This window comes from Typopeltis vanoorti, chromosome 11, assembly GCF_054136105.1.
Source record: "Typopeltis vanoorti isolate ZY-2024b chromosome 11, IOZ_Tvanoo_1.0, whole genome shotgun sequence".
Classification (NCBI taxonomy): Eukaryota; Metazoa; Arthropoda; class Arachnida; order Uropygi; family Thelyphonidae; genus Typopeltis; species Typopeltis vanoorti.
In genome coordinates, this window is record NC_143559.1 from 137073206 (window position 1) to 137093112 (window position 19907).

The 19907-nt window shown below is 35.8% G+C and overlaps 1 protein-coding gene across 1 annotated transcript in view; it reads left to right on the forward strand.

The window, feature by feature from the left end:
• LOC150102098 (large ribosomal subunit protein P2-like) overlaps positions 1-19907 on the forward strand; it is a 61301-nt gene that overhangs the window by 26133 nt on the left and 15261 nt on the right. Inside the window, exon 2 of the mRNA XM_090400420.1 lies at positions 16209-16381. Coding sequence (XP_090256546.1) covers positions 16210-16381 — 172 coding nt within the window. The 5' untranslated portion in view covers position 16209. The remainder of the gene's footprint in view (positions 1-16208; positions 16382-19907) is intronic.

The window sequence follows — 19907 nt, forward strand, 5'->3', positions numbered from 1 at the left end:
GGGTAATAACTAGTCGGCAGTTGTTGCCAGACTTCCTTTATTGAAATGAGAAAGGACACAATTTGTCCTTTCTTGTTTCAGTATTTTCATTTTCAGTGCCTGTGCATTGTAATAGCAGTGGTGGATTTCCACACAAGCATAGGAGCCATACACATCAGACCTCACATGTACAGTCCTAAAACCGACAAAAAAAATTGCAACTTTTTTTCACTTACACAAAGGCAATTGGCTCATTAACTCTACAAACATGATTGTATAGTGCTGAGAAGTTCTATTTATCGGGTGTGATAGTTGCATTTACAATGCAGTGATTAGGGCCCTTTTTTCAGTAAAATACTCTCTCACTATATACCATAGTCTCCGAATAGGGTTTTAGAAGATTGCAGATCTTTCTTTCTCTGTGAGATATTTTCTTTTGATGCTGTCCATAGAATATGTGGGAGCAAGAGCAAAGGGAAGAGAAGTTGAAAAGGTGTCAACCACTGAAAAATTTAAAACTTGTACAAGTACTTAGAGTCAATGGCATTTAATTTTGAATAGTTAGATTTTAAGCTTTCAATTATTTTCAAGCTCATCTTGTTTTTTCAGTGCCAGGGACTTTGAATTCATTACACGAAATCTATTTTAAATTTGCCAAACTGGAGGGATGAGCCAAATAATGGTCAGGTTCATTCATAAAAAGCAAACTAAACTACTTAGATTTTAAAGATAATTGTTTAGATTTTTCTGAGAAATTAAAGATGATGCTGAAGTTCTTAAGGTTGCTTGAGGTAGTACAAGTTGTTTAACGTGAATGACTTCTAGCTATTAAACCAGTATACTTTTTTGCCTACCTAAAATTATTTAACTTGATGTCAATTAATATACTAAACTTAGATCAGTTCATGCTTTTATATCATCCATATCCTTCCACAGATTAAGTAATTAAGAAACTGAACAGTGTTTTCTTGATCTGCTTAAAACACAGTCAGCTCCATAGTGTAAGAACTTTTCACTGTGGCGTTCCCTATCTGTGTGAAAGAAAATATCGGCATTCTTATATTGATGCCATATTATTTGGTATTCTCTAGAATGCTTGGTGACATTCATTTTAAATATTTTAAATTCTTAATTAAACTAAAATTTGCAAACCTGTATTATCTCAAAGCAGAAATGAATTCAACTATAATTTTTAAACCAAAATCTAAAAAATATAAACAACTTAAAAATCATTTTTATTTTTTGGGGGTTGGAGTAAGAATCAGAGAGTGGTAGCATTAATCATTTTCAGTGTCCTCTAATCCATTCATAGAAATATGGCACCTCATACCATGCTGATGTAAAGAACATTGCAGTGATTCGTTTGTACAAAAGCACTGACTGCATGTTAATGTGATATGAGTTTTACAGCATACCAGTCTCTTTGAACATAAATGGACTGCTGGTTTCATTTTTCTTAAACTGTCAGTGGTTTAAGAACATTGCCAGAGTTCCAGTTTCAATGTAGTGTCATTACTAAAGAAATATTTAAATGAAATCTGTCTTTTTGTTTATATTAAAAGATCAATATTCACCTCCTAATTACATTAACTATGGCTTATTATCCAAGTAAGTTATTAAGAAACTGAACAGTGTTTTCTTGATCTGCTTAAAACACAGTCAGCTCCATAGTGTAAGAACTTTTCACTGTGGCGTTCCCTACCTGTGTGAAAGAAAATAACAACATTCTTATATTGATGCCATATTATTTGGTATTCTCTGGAATGCTTGGTGACATTCATTTAAGTGTTGAATTTATTTTATTAGGTGTCTAGTGAAGTAATCAGTTTTTAAGAAGCTTTAACAGTGTTATTTTGTTATGCAGTCAGCTCCATGATGATTAACTTTTCACTGTGGCATTACCTGTATTTGTGGGGAGAAAGATTAGCATTCTTATTGATTCCCAATGACTTGGTTTTCACTAGGTTTACTGACTTCTTTAAAAGAGGAATGATATATATATATATATATATATAGTGACCCCACCCATAATGCATTGCAGTATACACCTAGTGAGATGTGCTTTACATTTTGGGAAAATACTAAGAATAGTGATCAGAGCTTTACCCACCTTTACAATGAGTTGCCCTGGTGTTGTAACATCTTTAGACTTGAACTTTGTTTCAGGTGCAAACTTAATTGTTTGCATACTTGGGATTAGGAGTTAAAATTAAAATAACCAAGTTTATAAAATTACTTGGTTATCCTAATATACAATATCCCCAAGTTAAAAAATTTATTTTATATATATATAGTATTAAATACTTTTTTTATTACAAATTGCGTTAGTTATCTGTAGCACATTGAAAGCTACTTTACATAGACATTTGAATTTTTCCAAAGGTTTATGCATAACTTAAGGATACCATTACATAGTACTTAAATTTTTTGACTGGCACTTACATTTTTCATGAATCCCCCCCCCCCCCCAAAAAAAAAGACTAGATAATGTTTTGAAGTAAGTATTGGGTAATCCACTGTATTAGAATGAAACATACTAATGAATATAGAAAACTTGCACATCACCAGTATTATTAGTTTGTATCTGGTGAATTCATCATTCAACTGTAGTCTGCATTATCAGATGAGTGGCCCACCCAACAGGTGAGACACATACATAGGAAGTTAACTCCAATAGAATTAAAGAATATCAAAAGACCGGCAGTGTGATGTAGAAATTATCAACCAGAAGTTTAAAGAAAGGGCATGTACACCCAGACTTCTTTGAAACGACAAATTTCTGAGTGCATCATCCCATCTGTGATGCTTCTTGTGAGGTATGGTCTGGAGCTGTTTTTGTTGCAATGGATTTTCATTATGGCAGATCCATGAAAATGCATGTTCATAATACATGCACCATTGCACATGGTTTCATTTTCCTGAAACCATGGCAAAATTGGCATCAATACATTTAAAAACTTTTTACATGTTGAAATATGTGAAATAACCATGTAAGTTTTTCTAAAGAGAGGGTTGATTATTAATATTACTGTGTTATATACATGAACTTATTATACATATAAATTATGAAGAAAAGTATTTAGTATAGTATATCACTCATTGTGATGAGCATTTCATCACGTTATAGTGACTACACAAAAGAATGGAATGTTACATGAAGTAAGAACAGAATAAGATGTTCTTTATTTCTACCATTCTTGCCCCAGTCACATGATACTATTAGGAACCTGTTATCTATTAAACCATGCTGCAGTGGAAAATCGTACCATGGGTTCCACCCTAACAGCACTGTTATCCAAACATTTCATGTAATAACTCTTCACTGTCACTCTTGTCTCTACTCTGTTTCATTATGCTGATGTGTTTGCCATTTGGCCATACTCAAATGCAGAATTAGACTAACTAAAATGAACAGCTTCTCTAGACTTAGAATGAAATTCATGTTAGAAAAATGAAATGGAGTTTTATCTTTCCTAGATTCACTTGTAAAGAGGAAAGCTGGTGGATTCATTTTCTGTTTATAAGAAGCAGGCATTCACTGGAAGATTCTCGAGGACTCAGTGTATCATCCTTCACAAAAATTATTATTATTATTCGTGACACCTCCAAGGAGTCTGAAGACTCATCACGGGAGGACACCTACTGTACAACTCCATCTCCACCACTACACTGAATCTCTACTACCAATCATCCATATTAATGCCATCTACCGCCCACCACACAACTAGTATTTTTTTATCTGTAAATTGCGTGTGTTCTGAAGGGCCGATTCGCCTGTATGCGGGATGAAAAACCTGAGTTTCCGGGAGAAAAACCCCCGCTACCTAAGTATGAGATTGGCTAACTCGCCTTCAATTGAAAAAATCCATATAAATTCTTCCCGTCACGACGAGAATCGAACTTGGGCCTTTTCCAGTCTTTTCTAACAGAGGTGCATTTGGAAGAAAATGAGTTACCAAGACTTGCGTGGCTGACTTGTTCTCTGTCTCCAAAAGTTAAACAAAGAGATAATATGGCCTTGCCTAGGAGGAGGTGAGGGAAAGTTTTGTCACTGGATAAGTTTTATTGCTGTTAGGAGCCCTAATGTGTGACTGGCTGCAGTATATTACAAAGAAAATATTTCCCATTCTCTTTCTTCTTGTAATCAACCATTATTTATTTATTCACTCTGTGATGATATACTCATGACAATGTGTTTTATATTAAGTACTTGATTTTTCTGTATATATTATATTGTGTATATATTAAGTTCATCCTTAAAAGTTTAAAACCAATTTTCAATTTCCATATATGATGTCTCCCAATTATAAAGTTATATTAACTATAGCTTTCCAGTCATCTAAGTAATTTTTAAGTAGTTGAACAGTTTTCTTAGTCTACTTAAAACACAGTCAGCTCCATAATGTAACTTTTTCATTGTGGCGTTCCCTATCTGTGTGAAAGAAAATATCAACATTCTTATATTGATGCCATATTATTTGGTGTTATCTAGAATGCTTGCTGACATGCCTTATTTCATTTTGGAATTTGTTTTTGTGCTTATTAGGTGTTCACCGTAGTCACTATATGCATTTTTTTCTTTATATCAGATCATCCATTTTTGCATGATTTGATATAAAGAATCGAAATAAGAGAAAAACTGATGCTTACATCAGTTTTTCTTCCTTTATTTCTATTCTGTTTTATTGAGTATATGACTGGTTTAGTTTTTTGCATGTACATTAAGTATATGCAAGTATCTGCAGATTGTCTTCAAATTTCATTGAGCTGTTTTGTTTCTAACCCATAAGTTAGTAAGATTGGCAGTAAACCACAGCAGATGGTTTGAACATTACCTTCTATAAGGGTAGTTTGATGGCTATTTTTGCTGTTATTCCTTTTTTCCCCACCATTGCCAGCCTTCCTAAGAGAGTTCCAGGGAGTCAGGGACTCATCGAGGGAGGCCACATACTACATGCATCAGCTATCATACTTGTACTTGAATTCATACACATTGCTTACACACAACATCCAGTGGCAATCCATTCCAAAGATGCACCATTGAGAAAAATTAGCTCTCACCCATTCTTAGTGCCATTCATTCTCAGTTTCCAAGGATGTCCTTTCCCCACCCTCCATAAAATGCTAAATTCCATCAAATGAATCCTGTATGATCCTTTCAGAAGTTTGTCTCGGTCATATCATTTCTCTCTCCTGTTTGTTAATGTTTGTGCAGTCTACAAATTCTCAATTTGTCTTCATAATCAGTATTTTGCAACCCTCATATCATTTTTAACTCCTTTGTATGTGTAAACCTCTCCTTCACTGTATATAGAAAACCCCTCAGTCACACAGGCAGATATATTCAGACTTTCTCACCACCACCTTGCTCAACAATATGGCATCATTAAAACTAACCAGCGGAGCCTATAATCTTTGTTCCAGTGGAACCACTCTTTCAACCCAACCATATACACACCTTCTTATTCGATGGCTACAGTTCTCGCAATAATAATAATAAAAAAAATCCAATCTCCACCCATTCTGTGACCTTCCCTTCAGAAGGATTTCAGAAATGTCATCACCATCCCCTATGTCTGGGGCACATCCAAAAAATAGCCAGGTCTTTGAAAAAGTAACAGCTTTTAAGCTCTATTAGAAACTTGCTATCCTCATCCATTTTACCAAAGATCAGCTTCCTCCTCTCTGTGCCTAGAGTATACAAAGTACCCTGTTTCTGCATGTTGGCTTACTGCAGGCAGATCAGCACAATCCAGTTAGAGCACAAATCTTACATCTGCAGACTATAGTGAAACTGGCCTTACAGACCATGTATTGCCTACAATTCACAGGATCTTAAAAAAAAAAAAAAAAAAATTCCACCATAGTAAATTCAAAAAGGAAAGATTATTTTTGGAATCTGCAGCAGCACTCAAACACATCAATCTAACTTAAACAAATATGGATGTATTAAACTTCCCAAGATTTGGGGAAACAATAATTAGACATTCTAATTTACAGACCACCTGCAAATGCCCATGGAGGGTGCATCACCTAGATAGGACTTTAGGGTCATCGCTCATGTTTCATTTAGTATTGTGTGTTACAAGTGTTAATTGTACTCCCTGAAGATGTCTCAGTGACTGAGATGAAATATTGGAAGCTTTAAAATTAGTTTTTAATCCTTTCCCAGTGCTATCTATACTCTATTAAACCTCCAACATGAAGACTCTCCTTTGCACTCTCTCCACTGTATCAAATACAATTCAAAAGATAATTTTGTAATTATCTTTTGAATTGTATTTGCACTGTTTGCTTCATGGTTCCTGAACTTCAACTTACTATCTACTAACACTTCAAGATCCCTAGCCAGATCATTTCTTTCAGCATAATCCCACCAGTATAATACGACATTGGATATCTAATCACTTCAATGTGCATGACTTCACAATTCATGACATTAAACTGACATTGATTTTCCCATGCTCCCAATTCCAGCCTATTCAAATCATTCTGCAAGTGCTGCAGAATGATTTGAATTATCTTGCCTATCTTTGTATCATCAACAAATAGCTGTATGTCAAATCCTTCCCAATGTCATTAATGCATAGTTTGAATAACAGTGGATCAAGGACTGACCGTTGTGATACACTACTGGTTACGTTAAATCTTGCAGGCTCGCATCCCCTGTATATCACTTTTCGATATCTCTATCTGGCATTCTCTTATCCATCCTAATTTTATAATCCAAACCCATATTCTCCAGTTTATGCAACAGTCTTCCATGTTGTATCTGTTGCCCTTGTCTAGCTCAGTAGTAAAATTATTATAGAATGTGAGTAAGTTGTTAAAACATGATCTTCCCTTAGTAAACCCATGCTGTTTGTTGCAAAATAGATTCTCTATCATCCCATTTCTGAATGTGAGCCCTGACCATTCTTTCCACTCCTGTGGAATCCAGTTCTTGTCATAGAAATAGCCAGTTCAGCTGAACAGGCTTTTACCATCCATGCTAAAAAATACTGGAAACGCCTCTACTCATTATTCTGTTATCAGTTTATTTATTCTGCAATCTGCATTATGTTGCCTGAACTGAAGCCTTTTGGGTCTTTATTTTAGAAGTATTTTGCATTCTTGTTACCGAACAACAACAAAAAAAAATTGCCAAAGCTATTTCAATGTATACCAAAAATCTACTTCCTCTTAAAGAAAGCAACAATATATAAACCTATTAAAATTATTTATAATGGGAATTCTTGATTGCTGTTAGCATAATTAAGGCGATACAAATCCCTTGTTGTTCAACTGCCAGATAAGCAAAACTCTAAGATCGAGAACTACGAACATAAGAGTTTCATATATATCCGAAACTATCGGCGAGTGTAAATGACCACTTGGTAGTACAACTTGAAGCAAAGGTGGAGCAAGCTCCCTCACTATCCTTGATATTTTATAATTTATATAAATGATAATTTATGTTATATACAAACACATCTTTATGGCTTTCGTATAGGAAAGGTATGCAAGTTCTTTTCACTTAAACCTTGTTATCTTCCAGGGCTACCTACTCACTGATGAGACCTCAAAAAAGGTTGAAACTGGTCTGGGTAGTGACCTCACCTCAATGTAATTACAGTATTACATCCCCTGGGGGCTGTTACATTATGAGAAAATATCAAGGATAGTGAGGGAGCTTGCTCCACCTTTGCTTCGAGTTGCCTTGGTGTTGTACTACCAAATGGTCATTTACACTTGGATTCGCCGATAGTTTTTCAGTATATATATGAAACTCATAGATTCGTAGTTCTCGATCTTAGAGTTTTGCTTACTGGCAGTTGAACAACAAGGGATTTGTATCCTTTTAATTATTATTAAGGATGCCAGAAAAATAGCTGTTTGGCTTTCAATTTATGCTGTTAGCATGTTTAATACTGTTATTTTGTATTTTATGCTAAGTATTTATAGGCTACTGACATTCTCTTTAACATTCAGGCTGTCTTACCATTGTACTTTTACAGTATGAAACAACCCTCATTCTGTCAGGAGAATTGCTTAATAGTATTACTTATCCAACTTCTACCTGATTAACTCTCCTTATCTTAGGTATACAATTTAATATTGCTTCCTTTAGTTAACAACTATCTCATGCATTCCTAACATCCTTCTCCTAAGTTTGTCATAATCACTTGCCTTGTAATTCCACATATGCTTTCTTGGCAGAATATTCCTCATATTTTATAATCTCCCAAGTCAAATCCACATGGTCACTTTTGGCAATATGGCTATCGGGATTTTGGATATCTTTTCTGCATCTGAGTCCCCTCCATGACATGTTGCCTGAAGTAATTATCTCTCAGTAGCTGTATAAATTCCATTACCTTCCTGCCATGCGATCTTTCTTCCTTCGAATCTATAATATCCATTGTTGAAGTGCCCCTTATTCACTTCTGATGCATGTCTTCTAGATCTGTGAAATCCCCCCTCCCACACCAAAGGCTTATAGCAGAACCAACTGTATATTTCATCTTATTGGCCTTGGCTTCACACTGGACTGTCTAAATAAATACCCACCCCTACCACCTATCTCCTATTATTTTTGGCTGCAATTCAGCTGATATCAGCAGTACCCTTCCTCCATCTTTTTGTCTCTATCCTCCCTGAAAATACAAAACCTTTCACATTCTATCCCTGCAACTATATCTGCTTTTAGCTAAGTCTCACTAATGCTTATAACTTTTGGTGAGGTGTGAGGTTGCGCTAACATATGCCAAAAACTCCTGTCTTGTTCATGATTTTATGATACTTTTGCCATCTTGTTTAGTATGCAGTATTAATTATTAATTAGTATCAATGCACATCAATTGTAATTGATGTGCATTGATTCGTTTGCTATCAATGCCTTCCTCAATTTGTGTGTATCATAGCATGAGAGGAGACTTGCAATCATTGCCTTCTTGCTCTTCTGTTTTTCTTCCCCCAACTGCTCTTTCACATCTTCCCTCATAGAATAATTTTCATCTCTCAAATCATTAGTTCCAAGACAGTTCTTTTGCATTATCGTTAACAAACTTTCGTTAACTACTCCTGATCATAGTCTCCCCTACATAATTTTTTTCCTTGCCTTGTTTTTCTCGTTTATTCACTTGCTCTTGATTCTTATCTTGGACCATCTGCTATCTCTTGTTAGCTCTGCTAATATGGGTCTGCTTCTGCAGTGTTTTGATTTTGTGCTTTGTCATCAAGGAAAACTTGCAAGTACACAATTTCCCTATTTGGTCCATTTCATTCTCCTGTATTTTTCACCAACACAAGTTCAACATTAATTTTGACATCAACATTTTTCATTCTACTGTCGATGCTGCCTACTCGAACAAGAACGCGGCAATATTTGCCTCGTTCTTGCTACTCAGATGGCACTGACATTCCAAACACTTAAATACAGTCGCTTACCAATTTTGCTCTTCCATAAATCCTTTAACTTTTGCAATGATTGCATCTCACACACACACTGTACAAAATGATGTAAATTCAAATCGCCTGACAATGTCTTTGCTACTATTTCTCTACCACATGTTGCCATTCTGACAATATCGTATTTAAACAAAAAAAAATAAAAGGTTTGCTTATTGCACACCTGTGTGTGTGTGTAAAACTATGAGTTAATCATATTAATAACTGAAATGTGAAAATTATTTCTTTCAGCATCACTAATAGCATGCAAAATGCCTGCCATGACTAGTAGTGGCGATCCTGCTACTGGTCATGAAGTTAGATGTTGCAGGTACATCACTTAAAATGCACTTGAATATGTAAAACAGTGTGCCATTCAATGTTTCTTACCAACAACTTTAACTTTTTTCATGAATAACCTTGACTTGTTTCTGCATCAGCCATAAGGTACAAAAACTTGTATCTACACTACAAGTTCTCCTTATTCTCTATATTTCCTCTTATCCATTTATTTCTCAGACCAAAGACCATTTTCTCCATCTCCCACTTTTCATGGGCTTATTTTGATCTTGAACCATTGGATCTTCTCAGCTGTCTCCTGGTGTTCTTGGAAATCAGGTAACCATCTGTGCACAGTAATCCAGATGTGGTGTTCTTGGAAATCAGGTAACCATCTGTGCACAGTAATCCAGATGTGGTTTTATCAATCTTGTAAAGCAGAAATATTTTTTGCAAATTAATGTTCTCTTTGCAATTAACCAAGGTGATGACTAAGCACCTTAATATGGTCTCTAAATTACAGCTCATTGACCACTATACCTCTAAATCTCTAGAGGTTCTGTCTACTTTACAGCAAATCCCATCAATGTGATGCTTTCCTTCAGTGTCAATTGCTCATAATACATACCTTCAATTTCTAAACATTACTTCTTAACATTTGCACATAGATTTAATTCCTTCAAGTTATCCAGTTGAGGATTCTGCATCAGATATGTCCTTCATCACTCAGCCATACAGAGCATAATCAATGAACAATTGAATTAAACCATGCAATACTCGGACATCCTAGGCTACAAGATCCTCTATAACTCGTGCCTTAAATTGATCTATATACTATCATATCCTTCAATGGAGCATCTGTGTTGATCTATATATACTATCATATCTTTCAGTGGGATGAGGACAGTGTTATGTTCAATGTCAAGGAAAAATAGTCTTGCCTTTTCTCTTGCTGTTATCCTTGCTGTGTACTACACAAACCACCAGACAAGATTGGACTAATGGACTCTGCTTAGACTAATGTTTACTTTGTCTCTCTCTCTCTCTTTTTCCTAGCTAATAGCCCTCTCAGCATCCAAAAGAAACTAGGCATTCTTTTGTTCAAGAGGCTGTTTTACACCCAACCAACCTGCCTTCCACATGCCCGATGTGGTAGTAAAGAGCATGATAACAAATCTTGTTCAGCAAAAAAAAAATACAACTGTCAGGGAGATCATCCAGCTTACTCTTGTGCATGTAAGAAGTGGAAAGATGAAAAAGAAATACAAAGAATTAAAACAGAACAAACGATATGTTAGGATGCAAAAAAGAAAGATAAACCACCAGAATTCCCCCCAGAAAAAATGGGTACTATGATATCCATTTTTAAAAAACTGAAAATAAATAAAATTTGCCAACTGACCCTAACACATTAGATATATTGAATATTTTACCAGAGAAAAGATGGACACTGGCTGACTTTCCAAAACAATTATTGATAAATATGAACCAGACAAAAGTAAGCCCTCAACCTCATGAAAACCAGACAGGTCAAAACAATAGGAAAATTTTTACAATGGAATTGTGGATTTTCCCAATATGATTTTGTTGCAGAAATATGCCTTTCTATCTACAGGAAACATTTTTCTGATAGGTGATTTTAATGATCACAATACTCCGAGGTTCTCGTAGACAAACTTATATGTTGGTTATGCATTACTAAATCACTTCGGGAATTGACAACATATATAAGAATATAAATTAAATTACACTTTAATAGATATTTCGGCAGCGTCACATTGCCATCTTCAAAAGGAACTTACAAAAAGGCACTACAACACAGTAACTGAGAATGAAGTGAGAAAGCTATTGTTCTCCTAAAAGTCCTAATGGTGCCCCTAGTGGACTATGTGTTCTTGGCCGTTTTTTTTGAAGGTTTGGAGAGTTTCTTAGGGCTGAGACTGATTCCATGAATAGTCTTTCGAATTTGAATTTATGGTGTATTATTGTAGCTTTCTTCCACCGTATTCTGTGGCGTGTATCGAAAGCATGGTCTGCAAGACCTGAGTGGCTGTACTTGTGAAACCGGATGTAGTCCTTGTGTTCAGAAATTCTGATATTCGCTGCCCTGCCTGTTTGGCCAAAGTAACACAGTTTACAGCTGCAAGGGACCTGGTATACACCAGGTAGGTCTAGGGGAAGTGGTTGGTCTTTAGTGGAGCAGATAAGGGATGACAATTTTCTGTATGGTCTGTAACAGGGGGTCAAGTCATGTTTTTATAAGATTTTGGTAATTTTTTCCGAGGTGCCTCTGATGTACAGAATGGTGATGGATTTAAAGTAATCCTTGTTGTGAAGGGGTGGGTGGGTTGTGGTTTGTTGGTTTCAATATTTTATGGGGGGTAGCCATTGGCTGAGAAAGTGTTGAGGATGTGATTTAGTTCAGTGTTTAGGGCCTTGTCATTTGAACAGATTAGTTTAGCCCTGTTGTATAGTGTTTTCATCACTCCATATTGTTGAGGGGGGGGGATTGTTGGTGAATGTACCTGCCTGTATGGGTGGGTTTTCTATAAACTGAGAAAACCAAGGTTCCATCAGGCTGGCAGGTGACTAGTATGTCTAGGAAAGGGAGGCTGTTGTTTTCTTCTTTTTCCAGAGTGAACTTCATTCTGCAGTGTTGGTTGTTTTAAGTGTGTTAAGAAGGGGAGGAGTATATCAGAGCCATGTGGCCAAATAGCGAACATATCATCAATGTAGCGAACCCATATGGTTGGTTTTTGTGGGGAAGAGGCTAAGGCTTTTTCTTCAAAGGTCTCCATAAAGAAATTGGCCAAGGGTGGGGAGAGTGGTGAACTCATGGCTGTCCCCTCTATTTGTTTGTAGAATTTTCCCTACCAAACAAAATAGCCTGAGTTCATTGTGAACTGAAATAGGGCTGAGATATCTGGAGGAAATCTGTGGGGTTGTACCACTGCAAACAAATGAGGTAAAATCATTGAAAAGAATCTTTGACAATAATGACTTCTGCCTTTTGAATAATAGACTTGCTACTTTCTTCCAAATGCCTACCCATTCATATTCTGCAATTGATCTTACAATCTGCTCCACTTTCATTCTTCCACTGCTCATGTGGGATGTTGAAGAGAACATATATGGAAGTGATCACTTTCCTGTTCTTTTCACAAACTGTTCACAGGAACCATGTTCATCTACATGGATGCACCCATATGAAAAATGGACCAGGCTGATGGAAAACTTTTTCTCATTTTACAAAATTTAATGCTGATACCATTAGTCAAACACCATCAATGAAGCAGTAAAGTATGTAACAGTGCATTGTCAGGCAACAACAGCCTCCATTCTGAGAACATCTATATTTCCACTCTATCCAAAGCATTGGTGGAATCCAGAATCTTAGGCAGCCAAAAAGATCAGCACAGAGCATGGGGTATATTTTATAAATACCCCACCACATCAAACTTAATAGCGTTTAAGCATGCTCAGGCCAAAGACTTGCAAAACATCAGAGTCAAAAACAATCATAGATCCAATTTAGCTCATCAATTAATGAAATGACCAGTGCAAAAATTCTGAGATAAAATCCAGAAAATGAATGGTAGATATAGAACATGTCATTTGTCTACCCTAAGCCATAATGGAAGTGTTACTGCTGATCCCAAACTATTGCAGATGCTTTGGGATAAAATTTTTCCAGAATCTCAGCAACAGCTTCATAACCTCCTGAAGTTTTAATCCTGAAATAGCAGTTACTTTTGTTTGAGCCATACAATCAGCCATTTGTTAAGAAAGGAGTTAAGAGCTCTTACTATCTCACCCTAGTGCAGCAGGAAATACAGGATATTGTGCCATCAGCTTTTTCTATATCAGATAACTGAAAACAAATGGACTTGCTTCAAAAATGCATCTCTTATACAAGTTTCTAAATGAATCAAATGGTCTAAAGTAAAACAATGTCTACAGAAGCCACATTGTGTATTGAAAAGACAGCTCCTTTCTAAATACCAGAAGTCTAGCATTAAACCATTTCCTCTAATATCTTAAAGACAGCTGGTCAGAGCAATAGGTCGATAATTATTTCCTTGTGTTGGATCCTTTCCTGGTTTTGGAATAGCAATGATAACTGACTTATGCCAAGAATCCAGAAATGCAAGTATTCTATTGTATATTAAGAGGAGTCCACAGAAGATGGTAGATGTTTCATTCATTTCATAATGAATGTCTTTTTTTTTTTTTTTTGGTGGCAATACTGATTTTTGAATCGATTTCCTCTCATTCAAATAGATTTCTGTTCCAGATGGCGTTGTTTTCAGCTGTAGTTTCGTTTCCGTTGACTTGCACGTTTGTAGTAGTGATGAGCGATGCCGTGAATTTTCAATGACAGTATGAATTGATATTGCAGAATTTCTGCTACGTAATTTAGCATGGTAAAAGTTGGGTGGTGGATTATCCATGTTAGTAACAGAGAAAAAAGACAGAAAATGTATTTCGGTAGAAGAAAAGATTGCAATTCTGCAACATGTGGATTGGCATGCTGGAACACGTGTGCATTTAGCAAAAGATCTTGGACTCTCCATGTCCACTTTGAACACGATAGTAAAAAACAGGTCAAGCATTGAACTCAATGCAAAGCAATCTGGTGCTATGTCAAAAAAAAAAAAAAAAAACGAAAAGCAAAAACAATTAACATTTTTTTTTAAATAGATAAATGTAATTAATTCTAAATTCATTGATTTTCAGTTATTAAATTTTGTAATCTAGTATGTAGACTCACATACTAGCAGTAAGTCTTCTTTTATTTAAATTAAGGGAATATTAAATCTAACATTGTTTTAAAACCGAATAAGAAACTCAAAGATTGGAATCAGTGAGTTTCATGCGGAATATAGTATAATAAACTATAAAAGTATCGGTGATTACTAGCGTGAGCTAATGCAAGTAGTCCTAGTAGTCATCTTTTAGCCTTTTTTTAAATGTTTTTTTACATTCCCTGCTATTTACACTTTTTTTCCATCAGTCCCCTGAAAAGTGTAAAAAAAAGGGGTTTTACTGTTAGAGTATTCCATTGTTCTGTTCCTTATTGTTTTCTGCTCATGCTGATGTCTGAAGATATGCAAGACAGTATCTGTATAGCAATTAATTTTTACTATGGTATAATTGGATTATTATAACTGGATATCCCCACAGGTCTCATGTATATATACAGAAAGGTTAGAATGAAAATGAATATGAATAGAACAAAGCACTTAAACTGTCCAGTTTATTACAAGTAGCGAATTTAACTTCTTTAATATAGGTACAAAGTTAATATACTTAGAAAAATTAGGCCAACTCAAATTTATTAGCTGTAAAATTTTTAACTATATGCTATAGGCATCCTTGGCACAGTGATAGAACACAGTATAAAATTACAGTAAAATTGTTTTAAAAAACTGGCAGTATAGTGTTAATAGGACAACAGAAGGTCAGTAAAATTCTCACTAAAATTAGGAATTTGCATAAAAATTATTTCCTATAAAGGGAATAAGGCCATCAGATCTGTTTGGTCTGTGCAGAAAGGGTTTCACAACTTTTTTTCATATAAACATTCTATAAGGAATTTACTTCTATGTAAAAGCTTTCCTTCCAAAAAGTTTGCTTGAGATGGCATGTTCTGCTAGACTAGATTGTTCCAGTTTGTTGTACTGGATATGAGTTTGTTGATGGCTTCAGATTCGCCAAACTGTCTAAAGCAAGAGAAACTACAAGAACATGGGGTCTGGTAGATGCTTGGAAGGTTAAGTGGTGAAAACTTGTCTTTAGGTGAATGTAATTTGATATTCAATTCTACTATAGCCTGCAACTCTTGGAGAAAAAAAAGTCCACACTGCACTTAATCACAACTTTTCTTTGATCTCTCATTTATAGGATTAACAGAAAAAAATTATTCTAGTAAATTTCAAATATTCTTTGAGAATATAAGTATTTCATATTGTCTAAATGATTAAGTAAACTTGCAACTTTATGAAGTCGGGTTTAATTCTCGGGTGAGTTTTTTTTTTTTTTTTTTTTTTTTTCTCTTAGTGGTAGCATTTTTATATATACAACTTCAGTATTTGCATAGCTGTTTCTCAACTGCCGGACCAGTGCTGCAGGGTCGGAATTTACCTGATCTGCATAAATACTCCTTAGATGTGCTGACATTAGCTGATTGTAAAATGGTATCATTGAGAAGATGCTTTTTTGTTGCACCAATGCCATCATACTTAGATATGAACAACTATCTTGATCCTCACATTCAGATTTGTAAGCCGGAACACAGTAAAATAAAATCTGCATTGTAAATTTGCATAATTAAATACCTAATGCATATCATAAAACTTTCGAAAAAGAAAAATTGAAAAAAGTGCTTTGTGATGTAAATGTTTTTGTAATCTTTTTTTTTTTTTTTGGATTGAGAAATACTCATATAAATGAACCTCAGATTTCTCATGTCCTTATTTGGGAAGTTTAATAGTTTAAAATGATGTTCTTATCTTATTTAGAATGCGTTACGTGGCCGCTTACCTGTTAGCCACCCTTGGTGGAAACAAGACTCCCACTCAAAGTGATATTGAGAAGATTCTTGGTAGTGTTGGGATTGAGATTGATGAAGATAGGCTGAACAAAGTTATCAAGGAGTTAAAGGGCAAAGATGTGAATGATGTCATTGAAGCAGGTATGTTTATTATGTATATATACAGCCTAATGAAATACATGTGAAAAACTAAATGTAGTTTTATATCCCTTTTTCTGATGTGTTTTTATGTATTTCAGGAATTGTTGCAGTTTGCAATAAATACATACAAATAAATTATATTATACAAAAATGTGTTATTAATTTCATTCATATTAAACTGCAGCCTGTTTTTGGCAAAAGTTATAAATTTCCTAAGGACATAGTTGTGGAATTAATGTATAGTGCTTACAGAAATCTATACTGTGAGAGAGAGACATTTCAGTATGGAATATGCATCCCAAACTGTGACGTAGTACCATGCATTGCACTAAGTGATCAGTTCTCGAGGCAAACTGGCTCACTCCTTCAGAGCAAGGATGCCTTGTTTGTTTTCTGGAGAAGTTTGAGTAGCAATGCATCCCAATCATGTCCTATGGGTTTGAGATCTGGGGAGCATGCTGGCCACTCAATTCATTTAATATCTTCATTCTCCAGAAGTATTTCCAATGCTTTTAATGATGTGGTGTAACATTGTCATCCTGAAAAATGAATTCTTCACCTACAGCACCACAGAACAATCGAACATGACGAAGAATTTTGTGGTAATATCATTCACCATTCATAGTTCCTTTTTCTAGCATTTGTAGCTTGGCATGTCCATTATGCATAATATCTCCCTGCACTATGACCCAATTACCACCATAATTTACCCCCTTTCAAGAACATTCTTATGATGAGCAGTACCACTCTCATGCCAGATCAAGTGTAGTCTCAAATTTGGAGGAGACTAATATGACTCATCTGTGAAGAGTCATATTAGTCCATTGGTTCATTGGTGTTTTGTACAATTTTATGGATATAATACCACTGAAAACATGCTCTACTATGAGCTGTGGAAAAAGGGACACAGACTACAGGCCTTCAGACATGTAGGCCTACTTTTTGCAGACATCTTTCCACAGTTGGTTGAGATATCTGCATACCTGTGCTTGATTAGAGCAAACTTGCAAGGTGACCTTGTTAGATCCTACTTCGTCTCAACCTATAATTTGGATCCGATATATGGTTATTACGATGTTCTTAACTAGTTGATAGGTTGCAAGTTGATTTCTAATTCAAATATAAAGAAAATTTATATTTAAAGACTGCACCACTTTATCTCTGAATTAGTTCAAGAATTGAAGATAAACCAACTCTTAACTACCTTTCCCTTATATGTTGTATATTATATATACTGGCCGAGTATATTTAACTTACTTAATTTACCTGGTTTGGTTCGAATATTTTATGAATGGTGCAGTAAAAGAGATTCAAGCAAAATACAACTTTTGATTAACCAAAACAAGCATTTAATTTTAAAATCACAAATTTCACACTTAACTTCAAATCAGTAATTAAGATATCACAAACATTTTCGCTTCTCTGATAAGTACAATCATACAAACTCAGACAATGGTAAATCTGTTATCTCTATAATACAGGCTTCTCACAGTTCCCTGTTGAATAGTGTCTTAATAACTTCATATTGTTGTGAGGGGTGGGGGTGATGGGATTGTTGGTGAATGTATCTCCCTGTATGGGTGGGTTTTCTATAAACTGAGAAACCAAGGTTCCATTAGGTTGGCAGGTGACTAGTGTGTCTAGGAAAGGGAGGTAATTGTTTATCTCTTTTTCCAGGGTGTTGGTTGTTTAAGTGTGTTAGGAAATTAGAGGAGTGAATCCGGGCCATGTGGCCAAATAGCGAACACATCATCAACGTAGCGAAGCCATATGGTAGATTTTTGTTGGGCTGAGTTAGTCCATTAGTGAATACAATTACTACAAGAATTCAAGAAATAGTCATCACCAAAACGGATAAGGGCAATGCCACTGTGGTACTCAATCTTAATGACTACACAGGTAAGCTTAAGGCTTTACTATTAGATCGAGCCACTTACCTCCCTATTGAATACAATCCCACCAACTCTCAAATTAGAAAACTCCATAGGCTCCTTAAGAAGGTCACTTCTTGGCATCTGTGGAGATTACCAACAGACTAAAACCATATAACTCAAGAACCCCCCCCCCCCCTGCATATATGGCTCCCAAAAATACATAAAGAAAATTGCCATTGCATCCCATAGTGGATGACATTGATTCCCCCACTTACAAACTAGCCAAGCATTTAGCCAAAGCCCTCTCACTACTGGCAACACACCATCACACATAAAAAAAACTCAGCCCACTTCAAAGCCAGTATAGAAAACCTTACACTCCAACATAATGGTCAGTTTTGACGTCTCCTCCATATTCACAAATGTCCCCCTCAAAGAAACCTTAGAGCTAATCCAAGCTAAATTTCCTCCCGATATCTCAGCCCTATTTCCGTTTACAATGAACTGAGGCCATTTCGTTTGGCAGGAAAAATTCTACAAACAGAGGGGACAGCCATGGGTTCACCACTTTCCTCACCCTTGGCCAATTTTATGGAGACTTTTGAAGAGAAAGCCTTAAATTCAACCACACAAAAACCTACCATATGGCTTCGCTACGTTGATGATGTTCACTATTTGGCCACATGGCCCAGATTCACTCCTCTCCTTCCTAACACACTTAAACAACCAACACCCTAGAATCAAGTTCACTCTGGAAAAAGAGGAAAACACTAGCCTCCCATTTCCTAGACACACTAGTTACCTGTCGACCTGATGGTACCTTGGTTTTCTCAGTTTATAGAAAACCCACCCATACAATCAGATACATTCACAAACAATCCCATCACCCCCCCCCTTCCCCTCTCACAACAATATGGAATTATTAAGACACTATTCAACAGGGCAAAAATAATCTGTTCAAATGATCAAGCCCTAACCACTACTAAATCATATCTGTGACACTTTCTCATCCAATGGCTACCCCCCTCCCCCCAAAAAAATTCCAAAAAATACTTAACCCAGTTATCCACAACCCACCCCCTTACAAAAAAGATTACTCTAAATCCATCACCATTCCCTATATCCGAGGCAGCTCGGAAAAAATCAACAATCTTAAAAAACATAACTTGAACACTTGTTACAGACCATATAGAAAATTGGCATCCCTTATCTGCTCCACTAAAGCCCAACCACTTCCCCTAGACCTACCTGGTCTATACCAGGTCCCTTGCAGCTGTAAATTGTCCTACTTTGGCCAAACAGGCAGGACATCAGAATCTCAGAACACAAGGAATACATCCGATTTCACCAGTACAGCCATTCTGGTGTTGCAGATCACGCTCTGGATACTCACCACAGAATAAGATGAAAGAAAACCACAGTAATACAATGCAGCAAGTTCAAATATGAAAGACTATTCATGTAATGATAGCCAGAATGTAGAAAATGACAGTGTGATAGAGAATTGCATGGTAGTGGCAGGTAGGTGTGAGAGTGTCGTTCAAAGTGTAAATGAAGGTAGAAATACAGAACGAATGGATGATTTGATTGATAATGAAATTGGTGAGATAAATGCAAGTAGTGAAATTGTGCGTTTGAATGGAGCGATACAC